The sequence below is a fragment of the Xiphophorus couchianus genome, chromosome 10 (genome assembly GCF_001444195.1).
Source record: "Xiphophorus couchianus chromosome 10, X_couchianus-1.0, whole genome shotgun sequence".
Lineage (NCBI taxonomy): Eukaryota > Metazoa > Chordata > Actinopteri > Cyprinodontiformes > Poeciliidae > Xiphophorus > Xiphophorus couchianus.
Genome location: NC_040237.1, coordinates 5,127,360 through 5,153,572, shown reverse-complemented (window position 1 = coordinate 5,153,572; position 26,213 = coordinate 5,127,360). Strand labels below are relative to the sequence as shown.

General features: G+C 39.5%; 2 protein-coding genes and 1 long non-coding RNA gene across 13 annotated transcripts in view; 1 reads left to right on the top strand and 2 right to left on the bottom strand.

Annotated features, from left to right (window-relative positions):
- pgs1 (phosphatidylglycerophosphate synthase 1) overlaps positions 1-15,053 on the top strand; it is a 29,521-nt gene extending 14,468 nt beyond the window's left edge. For 2 of the 6 annotated variants that reach the window (XM_028030280.1, XM_028030284.1), the window contains exons 6-11: positions 1,656-1,834; positions 4,309-4,502; positions 4,632-4,923; positions 8,524-8,672; positions 8,761-8,890; positions 14,591-15,053. In XM_028030280.1, coding sequence (XP_027886081.1) covers positions 1,656-1,834; positions 4,309-4,502; positions 4,632-4,923; positions 8,524-8,672; positions 8,761-8,880 — 934 coding nt within the window. In that variant the 3' untranslated portion in view covers positions 8,881-8,890; positions 14,591-15,053. Of the gene's footprint in view, positions 1-1,655; positions 1,835-4,308; positions 4,503-4,631; positions 4,924-6,543; positions 7,333-8,523; positions 8,673-8,760; positions 8,891-10,595; positions 12,537-14,590 lie in introns of those variants that run through there. The other 4 variants (XM_028030281.1, XM_028030282.1, XM_028030283.1 and 1 more) reach the window with 4 other exon arrangements.
- LOC114152394 (uncharacterized) lies at positions 10,055-12,689 on the bottom strand. The gene is made up of 2 exons (XR_003597112.1): positions 12,497-12,689; positions 10,055-10,888 (listed from the first exon to the last, which is right to left on the bottom strand). It is a non-coding gene; the product is annotated as an uncharacterized LOC114152394 (long non-coding RNA).
- A 1,864-nt stretch (positions 15,054-16,917) lies between the features above and the next one.
- The window catches only part of LOC114152392 (cytohesin-1-like), a 35,387-nt gene continuing 26,091 nt past the window's right edge, over positions 16,918-26,213 (bottom strand). For 5 of the 6 annotated variants that reach the window (XM_028030286.1, XM_028030287.1, XM_028030288.1 and 2 more), the window contains exons 3-12: positions 25,459-25,523; positions 25,154-25,220; positions 24,342-24,460; positions 23,995-24,188; positions 22,962-23,110; positions 21,204-21,316; positions 19,912-19,990; positions 19,753-19,824; positions 18,682-18,836; positions 16,918-17,536 (exon numbers count right to left, since the gene is read on the bottom strand). In XM_028030286.1, coding sequence (XP_027886087.1) covers positions 17,458-17,536; positions 18,682-18,836; positions 19,753-19,824; positions 19,912-19,990; positions 21,204-21,316; positions 22,962-23,110; positions 23,995-24,188; positions 24,342-24,460; positions 25,154-25,220; positions 25,459-25,523 — 1,092 coding nt within the window. In that variant the 3' untranslated portion in view covers positions 16,918-17,457. Of the gene's footprint in view, positions 17,537-18,681; positions 18,837-19,752; positions 19,825-19,911; positions 19,991-20,683; positions 21,082-21,203; positions 21,317-22,961; positions 23,111-23,994; positions 24,189-24,341; positions 24,461-25,153; positions 25,221-25,458; positions 25,524-26,213 lie in introns of those variants that run through there. The other variant, XM_028030289.1, reaches the window with a different exon arrangement.

Sequence of the window (26,213 nt, the reverse complement as noted above, 5' to 3'; positions counted from 1 at the left end):
TACTTTTCAAGTCAGTTCAGCACTCATCCTAACATACATTAAATATGAGGGGCATTGATTAGGTGAGAAGATCCTGCAGCAACAAATCATCCCATATCATGACCCTTCTACCACCGTGCTTAGCAGCTTTAATAAATTGTTTTGCATTTTCTCCTAATTTGCTTCCGTACATTATGGCTACACTAGGGGTTTCCAATCTGCGTTTCTGGAGCCACTAGTGACTCTTTGGCTCTTTTATAACTTTCGCTAAAAATGATAAAGAACTAACTAATGTTTTCAAATATAGATATAATAAGAAATGCAGGTTTCTACCTATTTTTCCCCCTGTGCTATTGATATTACCACTAACATGTGGTAATACAGTATGTTAGTGGTAAAATTACCACAATATTATATTGTTGAAATTAAAAAGAGAACACCTTTTTATTTATTTTCATAGTAAGTTCCTTCTTTTTGCGAAACAATGAGGGGAAAAAGTCATAACAGCGTGACTTAAAGTAAATCGGAGAAAATGTTAATGGAAACTCGTGACTGTAACTGATAATTATTATTTGTTGAGAAGTTATCTGTCACAGTTTACACTCCATGTCTTATTGAGTTTGTTTCCTCTACGATGAAATTTAAGCCGCTCTGACTTAGATATTAAATATACATTTACGAGTTGATTCATTTACTTCAAGTTGAAATTAAAATCAGAAGAATCAAACAATTTCACATAAAGCCAAATAAATGTGTTTTTTTTTAAAATCTCCATTGTTATTTTATTTAGCAATAAATAAAATGTCACATGACATGTCTATTTCTATACCTAAAGGTCTAACTGCAGTAACCGTGTCTTATTGTGTCAACAATGCTGTTGTTCTGGGAAGGACGAGCCCTTGGCGTCCTCCAGGGCTAAATAAAGTGCAGGAATGTGGATAATGACTTTCAGGTTGTTGCTCACACCAGCAGCAGAAAGGCAAACCTACGCAATGGCTTAATGTTGAAGTTAATGAAAGAACAGTTAGGCAAAGGAATGAACTCGTCGGGCTTGTTTGGAAGGATTGTCGGGAAAGCTCTACGTAAAAAAAAAAAAAACAACAACAAAACGTGTGCATACCTTACATGCAAACTTACTTTTGTCTTTTGTAACAACACAATACAATTTGAACTTTTGACCACGATGCTCAGCACTACCAGGAGAAACGCCTCGTGCAAGCTGAAGCACGGTGGAGGAAGACTCTTGTTTTGGGTCTTGGTTTTCAGCTGCAGAACCTGTTGTTCAAATCCAGTCCTCGAAGTCCGGTGTCCTGCAGCTTCTAGATACGACTCTGTTTCAACACACCCGAGTTAAATGATGAGGTGACTAGCTGGATATATTAATATTCTTATAAATTGATTCGTAGAATCGTGAATTGAAACTGTTTTTATCTTCAAATTGTGGTGCTGGAAAAGTTTAACAACTTTGTGCTTGAATTTTATTGTCGAAAAAGTAAACAAAACCCGATTAAACCATAAACAGTGGAAAAGTTTTGTAGTATCAGTAGTTTTGTTACTGGTAACCGACCCATATCTGGTTTATTTGCTGTGATTGTGCATGAAATGAGAAAAATACTTCAAAACGTCCTGTAAAACAGAACTTTACGAATCTTGCTCGTCTCTCGGCTGTTTTTCAGGGCCAACCTGAGCGACTCCTACTTCACCAACAGGCAGGACCGCTACGTGCTCCTGGAGAACTGCAGGGAGGTGGCGGACTTCTTCTCCGACCTGGTGGAGGCCGTGGGGGACGTCTCCCTGCAGCTGCAGCCGGACAACTCGGTCACCGTGCAGGACGGCATGGTGCACCCCTACAAAGGTAGAAACCGGACACGCACAGACGCACGCTGTTTTGACAACGGGTGACACTCGGCGCTCGGCTGCGGCGGCTGACGGGTTTGGCTAATGGAGCTTGAAAGCTTAGACAGGCGAGGAGATACTGGTCAGCGAGGAGGACAGAGAGAGCTCTTGCGGTTTGTTAGCCACGCAGCCGGATGTGAAAATGTCAGATTTCTATTCACACACACGCACACACACACATTCATATAGCTTGTGTCTGTAACTGGAGCACAGCCTGCCAGGATGTTAGTTTAAAGGATGAATGACATCATGTCTGCAGAAACGGACACCAGGAATAGAGATGTGATGTCACAGTGTTGCTGGAAGAAGATATGGACAGTAGTGGGAACTGATATAAACACGCACACACCAGAGCCATTTGTACTGGATGACTTGGAAGATTTGCAATAAATTAGAAACAATGACGGGTCCTGATGCACAGCGGCAGCAGACAGCTTGGAGACAGAAGATTACTCATTCAAACCAAATTACCAAACACGCCTTCACACTCACCTTTTGGAGGAGTATCACACAAGATAAGCTGACTCACATCTAACTGCTTCACTTCTATGCTTTCCCATAAACAGAGTATTCTTTTGAGGTCTGACTTTTACTGATTTCTTTTTTTTTTTCCCAAGGACTACATACAGCACAATGAAACAGCAAAAATGTGTTTTAAATCCAGCAGAAATTAAAGAATTACACAATATGATCAGTTTTAAATGATTAAAGAATTTGTCTCTAAAGTTTTCCTAATTTTTATTTAACCCTAAAGATTATTTTATAGCTCATATATGATTACGTAGCTCCAGTACAGTAAAAGTAAAGCAGAAAAGATGTAATTTTTGGTGAAAAGTGGTTGCTGCTGAGGTAAAAAATACAAAAAAACAAACACACTTCCGGGGGAAAAAAGATGAAATGGGGAAGTACTCAGAGTTTCTGAGTTCTTGCAAAAAAAAGAAGCTGCAAATGTATATATAAAAAAAACCATTTACTTAAAAGACTTCACACTATAGCTTCCAGTCATTTTAATGGCCACATGTAAGTAAATAAACCTTTTTCTTTTTTTTTTAAATAGTTTCCAAAAAAAAAAAAAATCTGAAAAGTGTGGCATGCATTTGTATTCAGCCCCCCATGAGTCAAAACACAATAGACCTTTATAATAATAGGAGCTACAATAAATGTCTCAATCAACTTTGCAAAATATATCTAAGCTGTTCGGTTGTATCTCCAGCTGTGTTGTTGTCCTGCTGAACCTCCAGCACAAACTCTCACCTCATGATGCTGCCGCCACCATATTTCACTGATGGCGTGTTCAGCCTGACGTATGATGGTTTTCCATCACACGCAGGTGGTTTTGCAGGTTAATGTAGAATTTTGCATCATGTTTGTTGTGTTTATTGTGGGGCCTGTTATCGTATTGTTTATCATTTATCTTGATGCATATCTTATCACGATAGTGTCACTATAAATTCCACTTAATCCCAGTTAACGTTAACTCCTAAAACTGTCCTTATTGCTATTTATGCTGCTTTTTGCAGTGTTTATTCATTAAAAGTGACTCAATAAATATCAATAACTTTTGAAAATATTCTTAGTTGCACTTACTGTGTGCGTTTGTGACACACCTCACACTTCATGTGATCGGTGTCCTAAAGAAGCGGATTACAAATAGTAATGTTTCTCAAGAGCAGCATTTGTGGTTGTGGGGCTCTAATTGCTGTGACACACAGTCAGAGCCATACAGTTGCCTTAAAAAAAAGTAATAAATAGTTCTTGTTGTTACAATATTACCTCAGAATATCGTGATGAGATTTTAAGTCCAAATTGCTCAGCCTTAGTTGTGTTCCCTACCTTGCCTCTTTCATTGTAGGTAGAAGGCAACGTTTTGGAGCATTTTCAGTTGAACTGCACTCTTTCTATTTTCAGACGATGGGCTGAAGAGTCCTCTGAGAGACGTTCAAAGCTAGGAAAGTTTCTTTTATAAGCTAACCGTACTATAAACCTCTTCAGAAACCTGCATTCCTTGGTCTTCATGATGCTAACAAGCCTCTGAGACCAGAAACAGAACAGCTGCTTTTTTTTATTCATCGTTTAAATGCAAACAAGTGAACTCTACTTACCAATTAAGTGAGCTTCAAAGACAGTTGGACGGAGTGTGTTTTACGTACAGATATAAAACAGCTGAACACAAATGCACTTTTTGTTATTCTGTCACACAAAACCCCAATAAAATATATTTTCTATGGCGCAAACTGTGAAAAAGTTCAGGAGGTGTTGATACTTTTGCGAGGTGTTGTATTTCCATTTTCGTAGGAGATTTCCTCTACATATTTTACCCACAACTCCCCACTGCCATAAAAGTAACAAACCCTTGACCAGAACGCCGCGACCCTGAGGTTGTTCCGACCCCTTCTCCCTCTTCACATCAATCTGTGTCTCCATGGCGACCAGGAAACCGGGAGGACTTCTCGGCAGCGGCGAGGAAGCGCATCATGGAGGTCATGAGCTCGGCCCGCGTGAGACAGCAGCAGCAGCGCCTCTCCAGGGAGGAAGAGGCCAGGAACGAGGAAGAGGAGGACACCTGGGTGTTCCCCCTGGTCCAGATGAAACCTCTGGGCATCCGGACGGACGAGCAGGTCACACAGGTGAGCCTCTTCTGTTCTGGTTTATGTGTTTACACAGCTGGGTCTCCTCGCATGTCGGGGGGAGAAGATGAAAGCGGCCGTGTTTGTAAGTCCTCCATCTTCTCCTTCTATGTCTCCCTGGCGTTCCAGCGGCTGCTGACAGACGCCGGCCCGGACTCCACTGTGTTTCTAACATCGGGTTACTTCAACCTGACCCGGGCCTACATGCGTCTGGTGCTGGAGACCGGAGCCAGCTACCGCATCCTGACCGCCTCCCCAGAGGTCAACGGGTTCTTCGGGGCCAAAGGCATCGCCGGCGCGATTCCTGCAGCTTACATCCACATCGCCAGGCAGTTTTACAACCGAGTGCGTCAGCTGGGCCAGCAGGAGAGGGTCCATCTGCACGAGTACCACCGGCCGCAGTGGACGTTCCACGCTAAAGGTTGGTGAGGTTCAAAGGTCAATCTAAGGCCTCGAAATATATTTAGCTCCATCAGATTGGATGGAGAGCATCCATGATAATGGGACGTTCACAGAGTCTTTGGTCCGAACAATTTTTATTGTTTAATTGAGCTTTTTAGTTTTTGAAGATTTAGTTTTAGGAAAATCTGGTTTTTTTGGGGCTTCTGTAGTTTAGGGTGATCCAGTCAGCCATCTTGTTTGACAAGCTTGTGAAGTATTATTTTTTCCTTTTTAGCTAAGATTTTAAATTTTTTAAATATAAGAACAAAATCATACTATTACTATACTACAGTCATAGTAATACAGTGATAGTCATACTGCAATAAAGTCAAAATAATGTGAGAACAAAGCATTATTACCAGAATAAAGTCAAAATATAAGAGGATGAAGTAATCATTATTTTATCAGAACTCCAACACAAAAAATAACAAAAACTTAAATGAGGAATGTTGAGCATCTTGTGAAGTTAAACTTTGGTATCGGTTTTCCAGATAAGACTTCAACCGTAAACATGTAAACATCAAATTATTTTCAGCAGCAGGATTTTGAAACAATTGACCAAACAATTGAGTCTATTTTGAAAAAAGAACAATACAGAGACAAAAGTCACATCTCGACAACTTTTGCAGCTTTTTTCATCAAAACGTCTTTTTTCTCGTAATTTAGACATTCTTCTGGTAAAATAGTGTTTTTGTTCTTCCAATATTACGACTATATTCTCGTAACTAATTGCATGTTTAGACTCTTTTCTAGCCTCTAACATCTTTTCTTCCAGTTTTACTCTGCATTTATCTCCATCCATCTTTGCACCAAATCTTACCATCTTCCCTGTTCCTACTCAAAACCAGCATCCCCACATCCTGATAATGCCACCGCCGTGTTTCACCTTGGGGATGAAGTGTTTCAGCAAGTCGGTTTTCCTTCGAGCATTAAGTTCAGTTTGTATCTCATCTGGTCAGGGAAACGTTTTCTGGTTGTCTGCAGCTTCCCCTCCACGGTTAAAACGGTCTTTATGGCTGTGAGTGAACTGTGTGCAAACATCAGGATGGTTTTGTGTGTTGGAGAAGCTTGTAAATGTCTAAGAACTCCAGGAAATTTGTGTTATCAGCACCTCCCCACAGACAGTAAATATTACAATCTGAGCTGCTGATATTGCTCTCAGTATCATTAGTTAGTACTTTTAATTTCACTAAAGCAGATTTTTCAAGTAAGCTTAACAACTCAAAGATAATTAGAGGTCCAGTTAACTGATATAGTGTCATAAAACAAGGATAACAAAATAAGATAAATAGATATTTAGCCAGTAAAGGGGCTCTATTAGGGAGGGATATAAAAACAAGAAAAGTCTTTTAAATCTTTTATCTTTTTGGCTTTTTGTAGCTGTTCCACTGGTTTTCTTTACACATTGAGTCTTAAATTATAATGGAATAAAATCAAACAATTTTATTCCTTAAAATGCATTAAATATGTCCAGATTTTCCGTCTTTGGTCGCACATTTTATTGAAGTCCTTTGCTTTTTCATTTACTTTTTGCTTTCCTTACCTGTATGAAGCAAAATTTATTTACTTATATTTTCTTTGTATTTTATATTTTTTTAAGAACTGGTGGTTCTCTTGGTTCTGCGTTGGAGTCCTGTCTGAGGAATTATTTTTTTATTGCAACGTTTGGAAGTTTGCCTGGAATCTCCAAACCACCAACAGAGATCTGCTCAAGAAGCGAACTATTGTTTTGTTTTCAAAACATTATTGTTTCTGTCTCCACTACCAGAATAATGTTTTTAATATTAAAAAAAGACCATTAATCCCAAAGGGAAAATAACTAACATCTGTTCTAATTCCAGTTTTGGCTTCAATAAGTAGCTTATTTACAGGCTGTTGTGCAAACTTTAATGTCAGCGTGACACCAACGATTTATTCACACATCAGAGCTGGAGAACCAAGACATTTTGAGAAGGTTGCATTAAACTTTCTCAAGTAAGTAGAAGTTATCACGTCAGTTTAGTTTATTTTTCATAAATTATGTAGGTCCTAATTTCAGAAGGATCTCAACAAGAGTCTCAAAGTTACCATCACATAAATCTTGTTGCTCTACATTTATTGTTAGAGATGTGAAAATAAACCTTGAGATAAATGCTCTCCAAATGTTCATTTTGGATTTTATTTCTGAAATAATGTACTCAAAGTAAAGGTGTGAGATTATTCTGCTGCAGTACTAGATTATTTTAGCCAGAGGAGTATTTTTGTATGTATGAAGTATTTTTACTTAGTTGTACTTTTTAGTTTTACTTGAGTAAATTTGTTACAAAGTATCTCTAACTCTTACTTGAGTAAAATATCTGGAAACTCTACTCACTGAGTGATTAATAAACTTGTTTTAAGCAAAACTTCACCAGACACACCAACAGCTTTTGTTAAAGTTTTATAAACTTCATATAAAAAGAAGTAGATTTGGGGAAACATTTCTCTTTTGCCTGATTTTGTTGTTTTTGTAATTATGTTATTTATATGAATTTTGTTTCTTAAATTTCCACATTATTTTATATTTTGGTCTGTCTGATTATGCAATTTTTAAATCTTGAACGACTGATGTTTTAATAAGTAGATTTTTTTTTTACTGGAGTAAGAATATATTGAAGTAGTGATACTCTTACTTGAGTACAAGTTTTAGTTTTTGAATAGCTAATTTCTATGTAATGTGGAGGTTTTTTGTACATTTTTCTCCTCTTTTAGTGTTTCTTTTTTTTTTTCTGTCTGTGATATTTTATCACTGCGACAGACTGGCGACCTGTCCAGGGTGTACCCCGCCTCTCGCCCGGAACGTAGCTGGGGATGGGCACCAGCAACCCTCCCGACCCCATTAGGGACAAGGGTGAACAGAAAATGGATGGATGGATGGATGGATATTTTATCATTCGTTTTCTGTCAGCTGCTCCTGTTAGCAGGAGCGACAGTCGACCTCCTTTCTGCCGTTTCTCCTGTATTGTAATGGTTCCCTGGAGAACCAGCAGAGCAGCTGAGGCTCTTTTTGGTATGAATCCATTAGTCAGGCCCTCCACCTTTCTCTTTGCTTTTTATTTTTCCTTGGCAGCACGGCCTTTTAAAACGAAGTAGGTAACCGTTTATGATTAATGCGGGTGTGTGGGCGCTGTTAAATGATACGTTGTCACAGCTTCGGGGTAATTGTGCGAAATGGCGTTTTACTCGAACAGCGTTGCATGATTCCAGGTTCGCTTGGTGCCAGAAAAGTCCAGACACAATGGGATTTCTTCATTTCTGGTGTTGTGCAAGGGCCGTAAATGAGCCGTTCTCTATATGAAGCGGCCCATTAAGAATGATGGGCTCTGCTGTTTTTCTTGTGGTTGTGATGGTATGTAGGTTGAGGCAGGAATCTTGTAGACTCACTCTGTTGTAGCCTCAGGACAAGGATCCACACTCACTCACTCTCTGCCTCATATTTTGAGGTTTTGGATCAACGCTGGGGATTTCTTCTTGTGCTTCCTTTCAGTTGTGGTTTCAGTCTGCTGAATCCGGCTCTCCGAAACTTTACTGATCCCCTCCCGCCCCGCCATCTTCTTCACAGGTCTGTGGTATTACCTCAGGGGGCAGGACAGGCCTTGCCTCACTCTAATTGGCTCCCCTAATTTCGGTTACCGCTCGGTTCACCGCGACCTGGAGGCCCAGATCGCCATAGTGACGGAGAACGAAGCCCTCCAGAGCCAGCTGCAGGAGGTCTGCTTGTCACGACGATGATGATAATGATGACGAACCGCTGTGTGGCGCGGCGCTCACCTGCCTCACCTGTGTTCTGACCCGGCAGGAGCAGGAGACGCTGTACCGGCGCTCCATGGAGGTTTCCGACTCCACGTTCCAGCAGCCCAATCGCTACGTCAAGCTGTGGGTCAAGCTGGTCACTCCCCTCATCAAGAACTTCTTCTGAGATCCAAAAGGTTCAAACCAAAACACGCAAACACTTTTTACACACGATGAAACCTGAAAGTATTATCTAGTATTATGTAATTCACTCTTTTGAGCGTTACATCATGTTATTCCTTCATCATAAACATGCCTGGAGTGTCGCTTTCATTCTTTCATGCATGTTTGAGAAATCCTTTAATCTCCATGGCAACCATTCAGCTGTGCAAACCGCCTGGGTGGCCTTAGCTCCGCCTTCGAGACGCAGCTCCTCCTCAGTTTCCAATCATGTCACAGAGCAGCCGTCCCCCTCTCAGCTCCTTCAGACTAGCCAGCAGCAGGTAGCAAACAGCTGGCGGAGCTGCGCCTCTGCTGAGCTCATTAAATGAGATACTTCCCAGTGAAACTCTGGTAAAAATGTTGTTAAAAGGTTAATAGAGGAGCCATGTTGTGATGACTTCCTGAAGGAGGAGTTTCAGAAAGAGCAAGAGTTTTTAAAGAGACAGAGGCCCAGTTAAATTACGAAGTCATAATATTTATAAATATATATATACAGTAATTTTAGAACAACTGAAGGTTACAGTTACTTGAATGTGCTATAAAATGATACTGTGTGCCTGGAAAACACATAAACTACATTATTTTATTAGCGTGGCATCAAAACCATGTGATTCGATTAGGTGTGCTAAGGTAGATGAACATCTAAAAGCTGCAGGACAACAGTCTTCAAAAACTGGAGTTCTCCTGACTGTAATTGTCCTTCCAGTATAACAGATTTTCCTTCCACTAAACTTTCTCTATATCGATTTTCAAACAAACGGCAACAGCCAGTGTCCAAACCAGTGATCTTTTCGGGTTTATTCTTCTTCCTGAGGTTGTGACTGGCAGTCTGCTGGACAACTGTCGAGTCAGCAGTCTTTATTCTAGTCGTTGCTAAACCTGAACGACGAGTCATTCTGGACTCAGTGCACAGTGCAGGGGGAACCGTGGAGTTACAGAAACATGGAAAATGTTAAAATTATGTAATTAGTTCAGTAGAAACAACAAATTCAGGTTTTTCCTAAAATCAAAGTGTCTTAAATAAAGACAAGCAGGGATCTCAATTAGTCTGCTTCTACTCAAGTTGTTGTTTCTTTCAAAATAAAAGCGTTCAAAACGCTCTACTGTCAGAAAGTCGCAGCTTAGAGTCACAAACAAACTGCAGCCTAAAGTGTTTTTATTTCAGTGTGTGAGGTGTAAACAGGTTTATTAAAGTGGATTTGCCCTTTGCTAATTGTTCTGACCTTTGAACTTTTCTAAAATTCAGATTTGTAACTCAACACATAAAGTTAGGGAACTACAAAAAACCTTTCTGAATATACAATATTCCAACTGGGTAATGTAATCTCCATAGCTAATTGCTTGGAATATTTCATTCTGCATTCACTTTTTGAATGCAGAATGTGGTAGTTACATGAGCTTTAGCAACTAAAGTTCATTTACTAAACTAAACTAAAAGTTAGTTAGTTTAGTAACTGAAGGTACTAAACTTTGCATCAATATTTTGCTTTCCTTTTTTTATTCTAGCGTTTTTTTTCCTCCACTTTTTCTCCCCTCAAATTGCCCATTTCTGCAGCATAAACAGGATGCACCCGTCAACATTTTGTGCAGCGCTGCCCGCTCACACATACAGTAAAACAAGCTGCGGGTTCTTTGAAATTCCTGCAGTCATTGTGGCGATTCCCGTCCTCCTCTTCCCAGAACCACCGCAGGGAGAGCGGGGACAGCGGGTCGGCTCATTCACCGCCGCCGTGAGGCAAAGTGAGTCAGCGCGGCGTTACGGCGATGACTTGACACTTTGGTCGTACTTCTGCGAGGCGACCTGGCCGGGGTCATTAGGAGTAAACGGAGAGGTCGAGCCGCATTTCTGCCGCCGCTCCAGCTGAAGGACGAGCCGTCAGCTGCAAGGCGAGAGAAAGCCGCTCAGTTTCTGAGAACAGGAAGTGTCTCTCAGGCTGGAAACTGCCGGTAAATGGGTGGTGTCTTATCACTACCTGGACAGAGAGAGAGAGAAAAATCTGAGTCATCAGCTGCCAGAAGGAAACAGTTTAAAATAGATCATCTTTCTGCCCTGAAGCGTAACAAATACGCACACACTGAATGCCTGTAAGGAGTGGATTTAGTTCTGGAAAACTGCAGAAGCTTTGATTCGTGTCACAGGATCAGTGTAAAACTTTGTTATACGAATCCTGACAGATGAGAACATATCAGAGGAAATAAATCCTCTGATATTTCCTCTATTACTGAATAATAGCTGTGTTATAAAGTAGCTGTAAAATGGAAGGTTTCTGACCTGAGTTAAGTAAGGTTGCATAAGAGCGTACTCTCTAACGACTGGGAGGGTTTTTCCTGACAGTTCCTCAGGCGGATCTTGCAGCAGATTCATGGTCTGCAGAAAGATTCAAAACCATTCAGTGTGTCCAAACGTATCAGGAGTTATGCATCATAGGCCCGTCACCCTAACCAATTCTCAGTCCCAGAAATTATTGCGATAAACGATAATATTGTTGTTTTGAGACCTTTTTCTAGTAATGCATTGATATTGACATAATAATGACAGTTTGTCGTCTGAACAAGATATTCAAAGAATCCAAAATAAAACACAAAAACGATAAAATTAAACGTAAATAAAAACCAGTTAAAACCGAAACCATGAATAAAATTAATTATATAATCTCTGTAATCCAAATTTCTTCTCAAAAAAACATTGATCATCAGAATGGAAATTATCGAGCTCATTTTAATTGATCGTGTGATTATCTGCTTATTGCAACTCAACATTAATCAATAACTGGGACTTCCCCTTTAGTTTTTGGTGTCGTTTCACAAAGAGCAACTTTCTTAATCTTGCTCAATTGTACAAAGAAAACATAAAAAATCTCCCTAATCCATGTCGGTAAATGCAATCTGAGGAAACAAAGTGTGAGCTAAGGTACCCACAGTGAAGCATGGCGGTGGCAGCATCATGCTTTGATGTCGGTTTTCTATAGCTGAAAATGGAGCGAATTATGAAATTTTCTGTCAGTTTTAGTTTAAATGTGTTTTAAGCAACAGAAGTATTTTACTTTTAAGTTTTTTCCCCCTAAAATAAAAGTTCTGAAATCATTTAGTCATGTCTGTTTTCGCATGGAAAAACAAAAACGGGTGTAAATAATTTTATATCCATTGCAAATGTGGAAAAAGATTGAAGAAAATTAAAACGACCTCACTAATCTTTACAACTTTCCGAAACAGTCGGTCCGTTTGGGTGCAGCCCGGTCTTAAATGTGTTGCTGTGGAGGACAAACCAAAAATAGTTTTTAAATAAACGTCATAAAACCGAATCAAGTCATACATTTCGCTGATATAATTAAACCAAACCAATCGAGAGTCATTAAGTCTCTCCAGAGCGACCAGCTTTTATTTACTGAGGCTGTTTCATGTGAAGACCTAAAAGTTTGGGAGTTGTGGGATTCGTCCAGCCGCTGATAAATAGTTTTTTGTAAGTTAACGTGATTTGTGTGCGAATCGGAGTGTTTCTGAATTGCATTATGGGCTCCTGTCTGCAGCTTCATTTAATATCTGCAGGTAATTTAGAGAAGTGCGGCTCTGTCGGCTCTTACCGGAAACCACAGCCATGTTTCCAACTCCTTCACACGAAAGAAAAAAAAAAAAGAAATCTTAATTTCTGACTTTGAATTCAAACAGGTTAAGAGTTAAGCACAATAAATATGACCCAGTTGCTGATTTTTATTGTCGTGTTTCTGCTGCGTGTTTTTCTCTCCCTCCCTCTCCTCTCCTGAAGAACTCCATCCATCCATCCATCCATTTTCTGTTCACCCTTGTCCCTAATGGGGTCGGGAGGGTTGCTGGTGCCCATCTCCAGCTACTTTCCGGGCGAGAGGCGGGGTACACCCCGGACAGGTCGCCAGTCTGTCGCAGGGCAACACAAAGACATACAGGACAAACAACCATGCACACACACACTCACACCTAGGGAGAATTTAGAGAAACCAATTGACCTGACAGTCATGTTTTTGGACTGTGGGAGGAAGCCGGAGTACCCGGAGAGAACCCACGCATGCACAGGGAGAACATGCAAACTCCATGCAGAAAGACCCCGGCCGGGAATCGAACCCAGGACCTTCTTGCTGCAAGGCAACAGTGCTACCAACTGCGCCACTGTGCAGCCCCCTGAAGAACTCGTTGTTGTTTTTTGTTGTCTTGCTCTGAGTTCCTTTATTTTGCTTTCCTTTTGTTTTCTTTGTTTCCTTCTGGCGTGTGATCGACTTCACTTCCAGTACGTCCTCTATTTTTATTTTCCCGAAAGAAGAGGGCAAAACAAAAGCCGTCCTCTCTCCAACAATAGCCTCGCCCGTGGAGGGTGTGAAGAGATCTTATCTGCAGCTCGGTTCGTCTATTGTTGGGCAGGAGCGACAGCAGCCTCGGGCCTCTCCGGTTCGGCCGCGTTCACATGCAGCGACGTCCAGTCGGGATCCAGAGAAACTGCCGGCGTTTGTTTGTTTGTGACCGCCCTCTAGTGGTGAAATGTTGGCACTTCAGGAGGGAACTTAACTTGAGGTCAGGGGTTCATCTGAGTGCGTTTTAATATAACCAGCGAGTTGATTTGGTTCAGTAACAAAAACTTATTCTGTATATTTATTCTGCGCGGTGAAATGTATCAAGATTTATTTCTCTTAAACCAAAATCAAACATTTATTTTCTCAAAATAAATATAGCACATTATAAAAAAATGGCCAGTGCTCCTTTTTTATGAATTGCTGCATCAATGCAACGTCTAATTTTGCTGAAGTGAATTTTCCTAAACTTCCTAAAGGCCCCAGTAATCAATGTTGCTGATTCTCAGCTTTTTACCAAACTTTTTTCTTCCACTCAATTTTCTATTAATATTCTCAGATAAAGTAGCACACACAAAAAATTAATTAAATCAATTGATAGGATGATAAATTAAAATTCAGTCAATTTCTACTTTGATAATCATATTTTGAAAGGGAAGTTTGTTTACAGGCTATAATTTATTTACATTTTCAATTGAATGTGGTTTTTATGTCTATTTTATTTGTTTGTACTCAGTTGTTTGGTTTTTGTCATTTTTTCTTTTTGGGGGGGCTGAAGGTTATTTAAAATATCTTCCAGTTTCAGTATTAAGTGCTCTTTACAAAATTAAAGTAAAGAACAAGCCAGAATTATTCTGATGTTATATTTGTTATGTTTTGTAAATAGCATAAAAGTGTTTGGAATATATAATTCTGTGTGAAATTAATCCATTTCTTTCCTATTTTGTTTTGAATTACTGAAGCAAACGATCTTTTCAATGAGATTTTAATTTATTCAAAGTACCTTTAGGCTTATTATCAGAAATAATTGTGATTTTTTTAAAAACATGCCATTTAATAAAAATGCAGTGTTCCTAAAAAGTCAACTGAAGATGATTTTGTCTAGTTTTGTTTTATTTCTTTAAATTTGGGATTTTCCAAGACAGAAATGACTATTTCAAAAGTTACAAACTTGGAATAAGTTCATAATTTTCATTTGGAGCATCTATAAAAAAAATATTTTGAAAGACATTATACATGCGTTCTCTTTTTTTGATAAATGATAAAGTCTGTGATGAATTTGACGCTTTCTCAGCCACCTTTGCCCAGAGTTTTCACTTGATGCTCATCATCAGCTGAATGTTTCTCTGTCGTCTGCAGGCGGTTCTTTTATGTCGTTTTGGACTCTGCGGTTCTGAGCCGAGGTCCTGCAGAAGGCGTTCCCCGCCGTCACAGGAAGTGACTCACGCACAGGAGTGGACGTACGATGAACTTAAAGAGGGGAAACCCTCTTCCATGTTTTTTATTGACCTCCGCCGTCATAAAAGTCTGGATTTCTCCATTTGTACCGACTAGAAACATTTCAAACAGCGAAAGCTGCTGATCGTCTTTCCGTACCTCCAGCATGTAGCCGCGTTGCGTCCTTTCGGGCTGAACAGAGACGTGAACGTCTGCGGCGTAATGAAGGCTGTGACGGTAAGCAGACGGGTGTGGCGAAGCGCTGCAGTCCCTGGGGAGCTTTAATGACGGCTCTCACGGTTTGTTTACGGCTCTGCCCACAGATACGTGTACAGTTCTGCGTTATGTTTGTAAATTAAAGGATCTGCTCAATTTTTTAAAGCGACTCAAAATGTGTGTGTGCTTTTGTTGGGAATGGAGTTGAAGATGAAGCTTCAGGTGCGAAGCTTTAACTCCAGACGTTGTACTGAAACGCTGCAAAAACACAGAATCTCACCAAGTAGTTTTGGTCAAATATTTTATTACACTTTAAATAAAACAAAACTCACAAGTCACTTTTCAGCAAAATATACGAGTTTCTTTTAAGTCAATAATTCCTCAACGTTGATTTTTTTTAAAAGTAGAAGTTTCACTGTAGATAACCTCACTGATAGCACAACATTTTTCCATTTTATAAGTGAAATAATCTGCTACTGAATCTAGTATTTTAAGGTGATTTTCATAACCTTTGTTATTTTACCAAACTGGAATAGAGTTGAGCAAACTCCAAATATCTACATTTGCAATGATGGGACAGAAAAAGCTTCTTCCTTTGGTAAATCCAAATCGATGGCATATAATAGTTGCTGCTGGTTCCCAGCATCTTGATGCTTTCTGGAAAATCCTCCCTCATCCTTCCTGCTCTGTAAGCAAACGTTTGTTTCCCAACCTGAACCGACAGCAGAGGTGAGTAGAGAGCCAAAAACTTTACCCCAGCTGTAGCTGTTGAAGAAATTAACAGTAAATTAAGATTAAAAAAGCGTCAGTGAAAACATAACTTTAAAAATACATAATCAGACGGAACAAATATAAAGTTATGTGGAATTTTTGTTGTTTATATGTTAAAATATCAATTTGGAAAATTGATATATTTGTAAATTTTTCCAAATTGATTTCTTTCAATTTAAAACTTATTGAACTAATAAAAGTGCAGGTTTGTCCGGTGAATTTTTGGCTCTTCATTTAGTGAAGTTATTCACTTTTTACTCAACAGTAGTGATCCTTCATAATAAAACAAACTAGCAAAAATACTAATAAAAGTATTTTTTGTCCCCAAATTGTTACTGCAGTACACATAACTAGTTACCATCCAACTCTCAACAGTCCCAGTTACATGTAAAAATGTAAGTGTGGCATGCCGTGGTGGCGTAGTGGTTAGCGCGACCCATATTTGGAGGCCTTGAGTCCTCGACGCGGCCGTCGCGGGTTCGACTCCTGGACCCGACGACATTTGCCGCATGTCTTCCCCCTCTTCTTCCCCATTCCCGTCAGTCCACTATCATATAAGGGACACTAGAGCCCACAAAAAAGACCCCCTGGAGGGGTAAAAAAAAAAAATGTACGTGTGCTCCTTTAAAACATTTAAGATTTAAATGTTTTAAAGGTCGGCTGTGGAGGAGCTGCAGAACCTGAGCCGCTCTGGGCGGTTCAGACTCTCTGAGTCACATGAGGTGTAGAACCCAGCCTGTGTGAAAACGAGTGAAGGCAGTTTCTCATAGAAAGTCAGAGGCCAACCATTAAAACGCCCAGTTTAACCAAACCCTGCCGAGCAGCGCGGAGCTGCAGACTGTGTGGGCGTTGGTGGTAACCAAGCAAACCGCTGCCGGCTCACTTCAGGAGCGTTTCTTCGCCGTTCTGCTCTTCAGGTCATGAGTCTAGACGGGGAATCTCCCCACTTCCCTCTCAACTCTGACCTCCATGTTTGTGTTGTAAAACCCGGTGCGATCAGATCAGCAGGAAGAGGCAGAAAACGCTGCTGCTGCTGCTGACAGAAATGTCCTGCAGATAAGATCTTTTAACGGTTTTATCTGCAGCGAGCATCAGCATGAGCGAGTGGCTGTAAACACCAGACAGACAGAGCGAGATTTTCCAGTCATAATGTTCAACCTGCTGACAGAACATTTCTAATTTCCTCTCATCACTCAGATCATTACGGTCAAATCCTGTTTAAATGAGATTTTATCAACTTAGAAACCAGAACAGGAGACGTGTTTTTTTTTTTTTGTGCAAATTTTTAATACGAGGAAAAGAAACAATAAATTACAGGAAATATGGATAAATAAATATTAAGCTGTTTGAGCAATACCTCCATTTAAACAAGCAGTTAGAAAACGGGTCAGAATGAAGGTCCAGGCTGGGTTCATGATGATCTCTTTAACTCCGTTTACACATTTACAAACCAGTCACCAACGTTCAGCACTGCTGGGATTTATGCAACAAGATTTGATAAGAAATGCTCATTTCTTCCCTCGTTTGATTCCAGTTGCAGTATTTTTTTTAAGGTTTTGCTGCATTTCTCTCCTGGAGAAACAGTCTGAGGTCTTAATGCGCTGAAACCAAATACTGCGTGGAAAAAACGCATCGGGTCAATATGACTCAATTAAGCCGTCATAAAGGGAACAGTCCAAGCACAGGTAAGGCTTCTGACTGACTCAACCTGCTTGAAGTTTGGGCCAAACATGGGAGGAATCGGGGGACCGTCGGCGCTGAAGGCAACAGAGTCGTCGTCACGGTGATGGCTCCTCCGACGCCTACAGCCCCTTCAGGGATGAAACTTTCTTCTTCCGAGCCGCCAGCATCTCGTAGAACGGATCTTTGCTGATGGCGGCCCTGCAGGTGAGAGGAGGAGTAGTAGAAGAAGAAGTAGAAGTAGAAGAACAAGAAGAAGAAGAAGGACAGTTTACATCAGTGATTCACAGGCTGAGCGCAAAGTTTGGTCAGTGTTGTTGAGTTTGGTCCATTCATCCAACAGAATAATTTAAATGACAAACTTCTGTTTTAAATATCCATTTAATTACTAATTCTGGTTTTACTTGTTGGGTTTTTCTCAAATTCAAAAGTACTTTGTTGATCGTAAAGGGAAATTTAAGTAATTTTAAAAATTATTTTCATGTGATGAATTGATTTTCCACGACAGAATGATACTAAAGATACTAACAATATTGTTTTCTCTGCAAACGTCGTGTTTTTCTGTATTTTGAAACCTTAAACCTGAAGTAGATATTTACCCAAACTTATTTGCCTTTTTTAAATCTTATGTTTAAGGTTTTTAAACATTTGTGGCACTAAATAAATCTTAATTCAGCATTACAGGGGAAAATATGACTCACAGTCGTAAAAGTCGCAGGTACCCGTTTAATCTGTTTTTCGTTTTCGCAAACAAAACTTGAGTCAAAAATTATCGACAAGTCGTATGAAAATAAGTTAGAAACGCCTGAAGATTAAACAAGATTTCATGAGTTAGAATATTTTTACAATCAAAATACATTCACAGAAAAAGTAATAATGTTCGACCAAAAAGTTAAAACATAGATTCTAGCTAACTACAACCACCATCACTTGTCCAACTCTACAAAACATTTAACTCTTTATTCTTTTGCTTTTAAGTTTAATTTTCAAAGGAAACGCACATCTTAGTCCAAGTCTCTCCAATCAAACTGTTAATTTACGAAATGTAAAGACTGAAAATTATAAATATTGTTGCATTTTAAGATACATTTTCTTATAAATTTAAAGCATTCTCTATATTCTATGTTTCTAAATCGGAGCAGAAGAGTCACAGACAACCATTTGTAAACAAAGTGTCATTTCTTTTCATTTTAAGCTGTAAGCAAATTTAATTAAAGAGATTTGATCATGGTTTGATGCTCTGGCGCTTTGATCTTATCTAGAAATGAGATTTGGACCTTTGAACATCATTCGTCCCCTGCTCTGTGGTTCTGATCCTGTGCGGCAGAAGAAGTTAAAGGTCTCACTTGATGCTTTTGATCCACTCGTCCTTCTCCTCTGCAGTCGGAGCAGAGATCCTGTAAAACGTGTGGTTGCCCTCGACGACGCGGCCGTCCGCCTCCGTCTTGCAGGCTTTGATCACCTGGTATTTGTTGTTGGGGATGAAAAGCTCGAAGCAGTTCTGGGAGCGAGGAAAGACAGAACGGGTCGGAAACTTTGTGTCGAAACACAGAGAAAAAAAAACCCAAACAAACAAACAAACGTTTTCTTTATTTCATCCAAAATTAGAATTTGAAAACCGCCGGTTGCAATAAATCAGTTAATTGCATGATAAATAAATTAAAATGAGCTTATGTCTCTCTCTGCCAAAAATAAAATTCTGTACTTTTTGTCGTTTCAGTTGTTTTGTTTATTTATTTTGGATATTTAAAACATCTTCCAATGTTTAATGTTCTTTAGAAATTAAAGTTTATTGGTCTTTGAGAGAGAGTATTTGCATTGTTACTTGAATATGGTCTCAAAACAACAATATCATTGTTTATCGCGATAACTTCTGACACAATTTATCGCCTGCCATAATTTGTTATCATGATATGTATCATTTTCATTCAGTTTCTGTTCTTTTACACAATATCGCAATAAAATACGTTAAAGTTTGTGGTTGCAATGAGACAAAGTGTGATCTAGTTTTAGGAACGTGAAAACTAATTTTTCCGTTTGTACCGAGAACCACAGAGTAAAGAAAACCGTTTAGTTGTAACTTTTAAGAGCTTTTTGTTTCAGGATAAAAGATGTTTAAGGAACAATGAACACCTCTGGATGCAGATGAATGATGCGACGACACATGAGCTGTAAGTATGTATATTATATTGGCAGAGCTAAAGGTATAAAAGCTGGTGGAAATAATTTTAGAAGCTTAAATTATAGATTGCACAAACATTTAAACAACAATAAAAAAAATCACAAAAACATTCGTCTAAACCGGAAGTATTGCAGAAATCTTAGGTTCTTTGTCAACTTTCCATGTTTCTTTGTTGTCGCTTCGTTTAAATCTGATTCTGAACCAGATGTGGAAACTTATAAAATAAAAGGTTTACCGGTTTCTTTGAGTCTTCAACTTCTCTGATGCTGAGATTTTCCAGTGGAATAATCCCTCTGGGTTCCTTATCCTTAGGAAAACAAATAAAACAAATAACACTACAAGAACAGGCTTTACAAGAACGCAGCAGAGCCTTCATCTGCCAACCAGCACTCACTGTGGTGTATTCAAAGTAGTAGAGACAGTTATCTGTGAGAATGAACCAGCGTCTCTTCCAGGTCTTCACTCGTCCACCTGAGGACAGATGAAACTTCAGAAAACCGACGCACTGCCACACAAATCAGCAGGTTAATAAAAGTACAGCAAAGACTGCAGAAGTTAAAATGCCACAAGCAGATGTGGATTTCACATCAGGACGAAGCAGCAAAAAGCAGAACGTGAACTCCAGGGTTTGTACAGTAAAATTCAAGCACTTTAAGCATTTTGAAGGCAAGTTTTCAACATTTTCCATCACCATTTTGGAGATAAAGACCACACAAATCAACTTAAAAAGACAGATTCAGTTCATTATTATATAATCTAATTTTTTACTGTTATTAGTAATATCTCAAGATTCAGGAATAAAACTAAAATATAACAAAAATTTTATGTTTTGAAATCTCTCTTTCTGGTGAGAGAAAATAAAAACGTTAATTTAACGACAAATCCCCCAAATCCAGTAACTTTTGTTAAGGTATAAATATAAGAATCTTTATTTCATTGACACAAATCAATAAGTCATTGAGCTATTAGGAATGATAAATATTCATTATATTGAAACAATCCAAACAAATCATGTCAAGATAAATTACCTTCCTGCTCAAACTAAAGGCTTAAACACAATATACAAAGAAAGTTGCAAATAAAAGAAAAAAAAATCTCTAAAAATGTTGTTTTAGCAAATAGAAATAATTTTAGTAATTCTAACTAACATAAAACAAGAACATTTTTGTCTGATTTAATTTCTCCTGGTTTGTGTCTTGCTATAAGGTGAATGAAAATATCTGGTTTAATCAAATGTTAAATTTCACTTTATTACCAAACTGTGCAGTTTGAATACCAAGAACTTTCCCAACCTTGAAAACACCAAACTGAATTCAAGCATTTTCAAGGATTTCGACCCGTACGAACCCTGGAAGTGGGACGTTAAAGAGCGCCGTGAAGCTTTAGTCTGGGTGCAGCTGTGAAGGAAAGCGAACACACACACACACACATCCCCACACACGCACGCACGCACACACACACACACACACACACACACACACACATCCCCACACACGCACATACACACACACACAGCCGGAGGCGAAGCGGTGCAGTGAAGGTAAAATGAAACAATACGTACCTCCTGGAGCCAAACCATGAAACACAAACAGGAAAAATGTCAAGAGAAGAAGAACTTCAACACAAAGCAACAACAGCTCTCCGTCTGTCTAATTTAATACATTTAAAACAACAGGAGGAAACATACCGAGTTTTAGCAGCCATCCTTCTCTGTCGGGGTTGAAGAAGGTGTGTGTGAGGTCGTTCCCATCATCCTCTGGGATCTTAAACGGTTCATTCTTGATGCTGTCGTACAGATTCTGCAGATCATGACAACAGACATATAGTCTTATTAAGTCTAAGACACATAAACACACACTAAAATAAATAATAACAGTCAACAAACCCTCCTATTCCATTGAATTAGATTCAAAACAAAGTCAAAAGATTGAAAAGGTTTAGGCTGAAGCTACTCAGCTTACAAGTGTTCATTAGAAATAAATTTAAACTAAATTTAGTATAGGAAATATTAACAGAAAACACAGAACCAACATTTAAACCCAAAAGAAGAACAGAGGAACAAAACACAAAAGGATTTTAGAAAAGTAAGAAAATCACCATCTCAAAGATTTCAATCAGATTTCAAATATTTAAGTCCCTTTTAAACTGCGTCATGTTATTACTTAAAGATATTCTGACAAACTATTCACATACTTTTTAATTTAATATTTATACTTGACTGTTTTAATTTAAATTTCACTCTTAGCTTGTATTGTCATCCTTTTCCTTAAACAATTTCTGAGTATTTTAAGCAGCACGTTATTTTTTACTTTGTGCAGTTTTATAGTTTCCCAACTCAGCAAACATTAACTAGATAAACCAAAGCTTTGTTTAATTAGTTTTTAATTGGTTATATTCAATGTGATTTAATATCTTTATAACTTTTTTTGGCAGAAATTAAATATGTTGGAGGTTCTATAGTTGTTTCCCCAGTTCTCTACAAAAAAAGTAAAGGTTTGTTGTAAAGAGTGTATAGAGTTTCACTGCTGAATGTATGTCATGTTGATGACGCGCACACACACGCCCACACACAAGACACACACACGCGGTCAGAATATGGATTATAGAGTAAACATGGAAGCCGTTTACAGGAAAAGCGCAGCAGGGATTGATTGTGAATAAAGCTGCAGCTGCTGATGGAAAAGCTGTGGTTACTGCTTGAACTTTGACCTCCGGTGGTGCTGTGGTCACCATGGTTCTGTTTGACATTAGCAGGAGAACAATAGCTTCAACACAACCCGCAAGTCACTGTGTAGAGACAGCGTTGAGAAAAAAAAAAGTGTTTGCATCGTCGCAGGCTTTGCTTTGATTTAGCTTTTTAGTCCCACTCAAAAAACAGGTCTACAATAATCATAATAATAATAACAATAATAATAGCAAAAATCTCTTTAAATGAATCCATTTTACCTGAGTGAAGATGGCCTCCCCATCTTTTACAAATGAAATAAAATTAGAGTCAAATATTTGCACAGCAACATTTTTTGTTTGTGCTGTTATCGCTTCACAAATATTAAATGTTTCCAGAAGTCAAAGGTCAAACAGCCGCCATTCCCCTGCTTGGATCTCTGAGTAGCTGCCTCTCAGACTGCCAGGATCTCATCGTACTCTCGGTTTCTGACGCTCTTTGTCAATTGCTAATAAGAACAATCGATCCGCCATCGTCATCATGGAAATCCTCACTGCGCCCAGACTGCGCCTGCAAGTTTCCCCTCTTCGTTTTCCAGCTCAAAACAGAGCGCCACTGCCTGCTGCGCTTTCTTTCTTCAAGTAATCCTTTATATACAGAACAGAAACCACTAAGCTAAAAACAAGCGGATGCCACTAGTCGCTCCGATATCCAAACTTTGTGTTAATTTCGCCTCAGCAGAGGAAGGAGTTTCTCAGAACAAAGTGAACTGGACTCACTCTGAGCAGATCCTCAGGCAGATCTCCTCCGTCGTTGATTCCTCTGTTCATGGCAGTAAACCTCTGAACTGACGGTTTGTCTCGTACGTTCGGGTTGTGCAGACTCGTGTTCAACATGATCACGGCGAACGACAACACGTAACATGTATCTGGAAAACAGGCAGATCTTGGATGTCAAGTTTCTACGGTAAACTTCTAGGTTAGGCTTTAATGAGAATAAAAATATATTCTGTTTCCAGGTGATTTTACCTGGAAATGATACCTGATAGCTGCTCTCTACAGGTTCCAATACAATTTAATTCAAATTCCCAGACTCAGAGTTGTTTACATTTCATACAAGAAAGGACAGAAGGAAGGAGGACAAAAAGAAAGGAAACAAGAAGGTAATGAAAAGAGGGGAGGAAAGATACAATTTAGGCTAGAAGGAAGGACAAGGAAATGAGAAGGAATAAAGGAAGGACACAAGGAGAACAGAATAAAGAAGGATAAGGAGAGAGGAAGGACAGAAAAAGGGAAGGTAAGGCACAACGAAAGACAAAAAGTAGAAGACATATGGGTAGGCAGAAGGGAAAAAGGAAGGATGGAAGGAAGGAAAGTAGTAATAAGTAATTAAGAAAGGAAAGAAGGACAGCAGACAATAAGGAAGGAAGGAAGGAAGGAAGGAAGGAAGGAAGGAAGGAAGGAAGGAAGGAAGGAAGGAAGGAAGGAAGGAAGGAAGGAAGGAAGGAAGGAAGGAAGGAAGGAAGGAAGGAAGGAAGGAAGGAAGGAAGGAAGGAAGGAAGGAAGGAAGGAAGGAAGGAAGGAAGGAAGGAAGGAAGGAAGGAAGGAAGGAAGGAAGGACGGAAGGAAGGTAGGTAGGTAGGTATCTGGAATCTATTTAATCCATTTATTTTCTTTTTAAAACACTTATCCTTGAAAACACTAAAATAAAATCCTATTCTTCTGCAGACTTTTCCCACTCTGAACCCTTAACGTTTCTATGTTCACATCAGAACCGTTCCGTGCTTGAATCGGTGACCCGGCGCTCACACACCGGTGCTCTGAAACACGCCCGGGTTGCAGTGGCAGTATCTCTGGGCGAATGCCTCCATCATGCGGTCGATCTTCTGGGCCTCGCCCGGCAGCCTGAAGCTCCACAGGAACTGCCGCAGCGCCTGGACCAGGTTCAGGTCCGTGAACTCGTGCAGCTCCAGGAAGGCGTGCAGAACCTTGATGTTAAATTCATCTCTGCACGACACACAGGATCCCACACAGACACACACCCACAAGTCCACATCAGACATTAGAAACAAAGAAACAACACGGCATTAAAGCTCGCCTGGAGCTGCTTGTGTAACATTATGAATCATAATTCCAATAACGTGAATTAAATAAGCGCACCTCTCCCCCAGATAGTCGCCGATGGCCGTCTTGTTGAGGCCCTCTCCTTTGTAGAGAAACTGAGCGATGTCTTCGCTGGTGTTTTTCAGCAGAGAGCTGTCGATCAGGAAGCGAATCCCCTGAGGAGGAGAAATGAAAACGAGCAATTCAGCCTGAGGATCTGAAAATGTCAACTGAATAAGAACAAAATTAGTCTGTTTCAGCACTCATGGGCCAGAAAAATATCATTTTTAATAACTAAAATCACCAAAGATTGAGTGATTGTTTTTACCTACGTAGTCAACAATAAGCTAAGTAGGGGGTCAGCGCTTTAAAATAAAATCTCCAATTTTTCAGATTTGATTTCTCGCTTTCTTTTCTAAAAACAGGCAGAAAATATTTTCAAAAAGTTTTATTTAAATCATTCCTTCTGTCCAGACTATGAGAATTTGTTTAATTGCGATAATGTTGTAACATTAATTTAAGTGCTGCATGGAGCGTGTTGTTCTTTCAGCTATTAGTCTGTGTACTCCAGCTAAGGATTAATCAATTACTAAGCTAATTGATGGTTATTTCAAAAATTGATTCATCACAATTAATCGTTTCAGCTCCACGCTCTATGTTGAATTTGTATTTCTTGGACATTTCTAGCCTTTGAGTAGCTAAAACAGACTTACATCTATTCTGTTCTCAAAGCTGCTGGTGATCATCATGTCATTCGTATAAATGATCTTCTATGTGGTGTAGAGTAAAAGTTAGAAACAGCTGCTTGAAATACAGATTTAAATGTCTGTAGCTGTTTGTGAAATGAAGAGATTGACTGATGCGTTCACCTTTGTGGGGTCCATGTTGAACTTCTTCCGGCCGATGGCCATCTGTTTGTTCCTCTGCATGCTTTTTCTGCAGTCAAACGAAACAAAAATACTCTCAGCACTCAACAATAAATGTTCAGTTTAGTTCTGCAAATATAATCTCATTTTAGCAACTCAATGAAATGGATTGAAGCAAGTTGATGCATAATCAGAACATCGTGTAAAAGGATGACGTAAACAAGTTTTTTGTGTCTATGAATGTAAAACAAAGGCTGAGCAGAGCGGCGCTGCCTACGCACAGAAATGGCATTTGAGGGACACTTTACCTCTCTTCAGTCAGGCCCAGGTTTTCAATCTCACTGGTCACTTCCGCTATCTCATCCTTCAGCCTCTGAGAGGCGACAGAGAAGAGGAACAGGGGAAATTTGGTCAGCTTCAAACCATAAAACAAAAACATAAACAACATAAACAGTCACGATTTAAGTTTATTATTAAAATAGATTGCATATTTTTTTTATTGACCAGCTCATCACGACCAGAACCTCCTACTCTAGTGACAACCCACTAAACCTCCTAAAAAAGTGCCGCCATGATTCAGTTCTGACCCGACAGAGCGATTCCGCCTCTCAGCAGGAGTTTTGTGAAACGGCCTCGCTCTGCAGAGATCCGCTGCAGCACCTGTTCTGGGGTCATCGCTCACCCCCTCTGCCCTTCGCTGACCCAGATTCATCGGGCTGCCCCTCCCTGACGCCCTCACAGGTCTGCCTGGGTGCTGGGGAGAAGACGGGAATATGACGGATCAAAGACCGACCGGCTTAGTGGAGCTGCTCAGGCAAGTCCGAGGTTATGAGAGGAAGGAGAAAAACAAGGACCGCAGGGTTCCTACGCACTTTTAAGACTCAAATTCCCAGAGTTCCCAGTCCTTTATGTTCATCTTAAAATATTAAATATAAAGTTTCACCATGAATTTAAAGCAGATATTTCTAAAAAAAAAAAAGAAAAAGTTAGAAAACTAAGGAAGGAAAGAAGCAAGGACAGCAGAAAATGGCATAAAAAGAAAAAGAAAGAAGGAGAGAGGGGG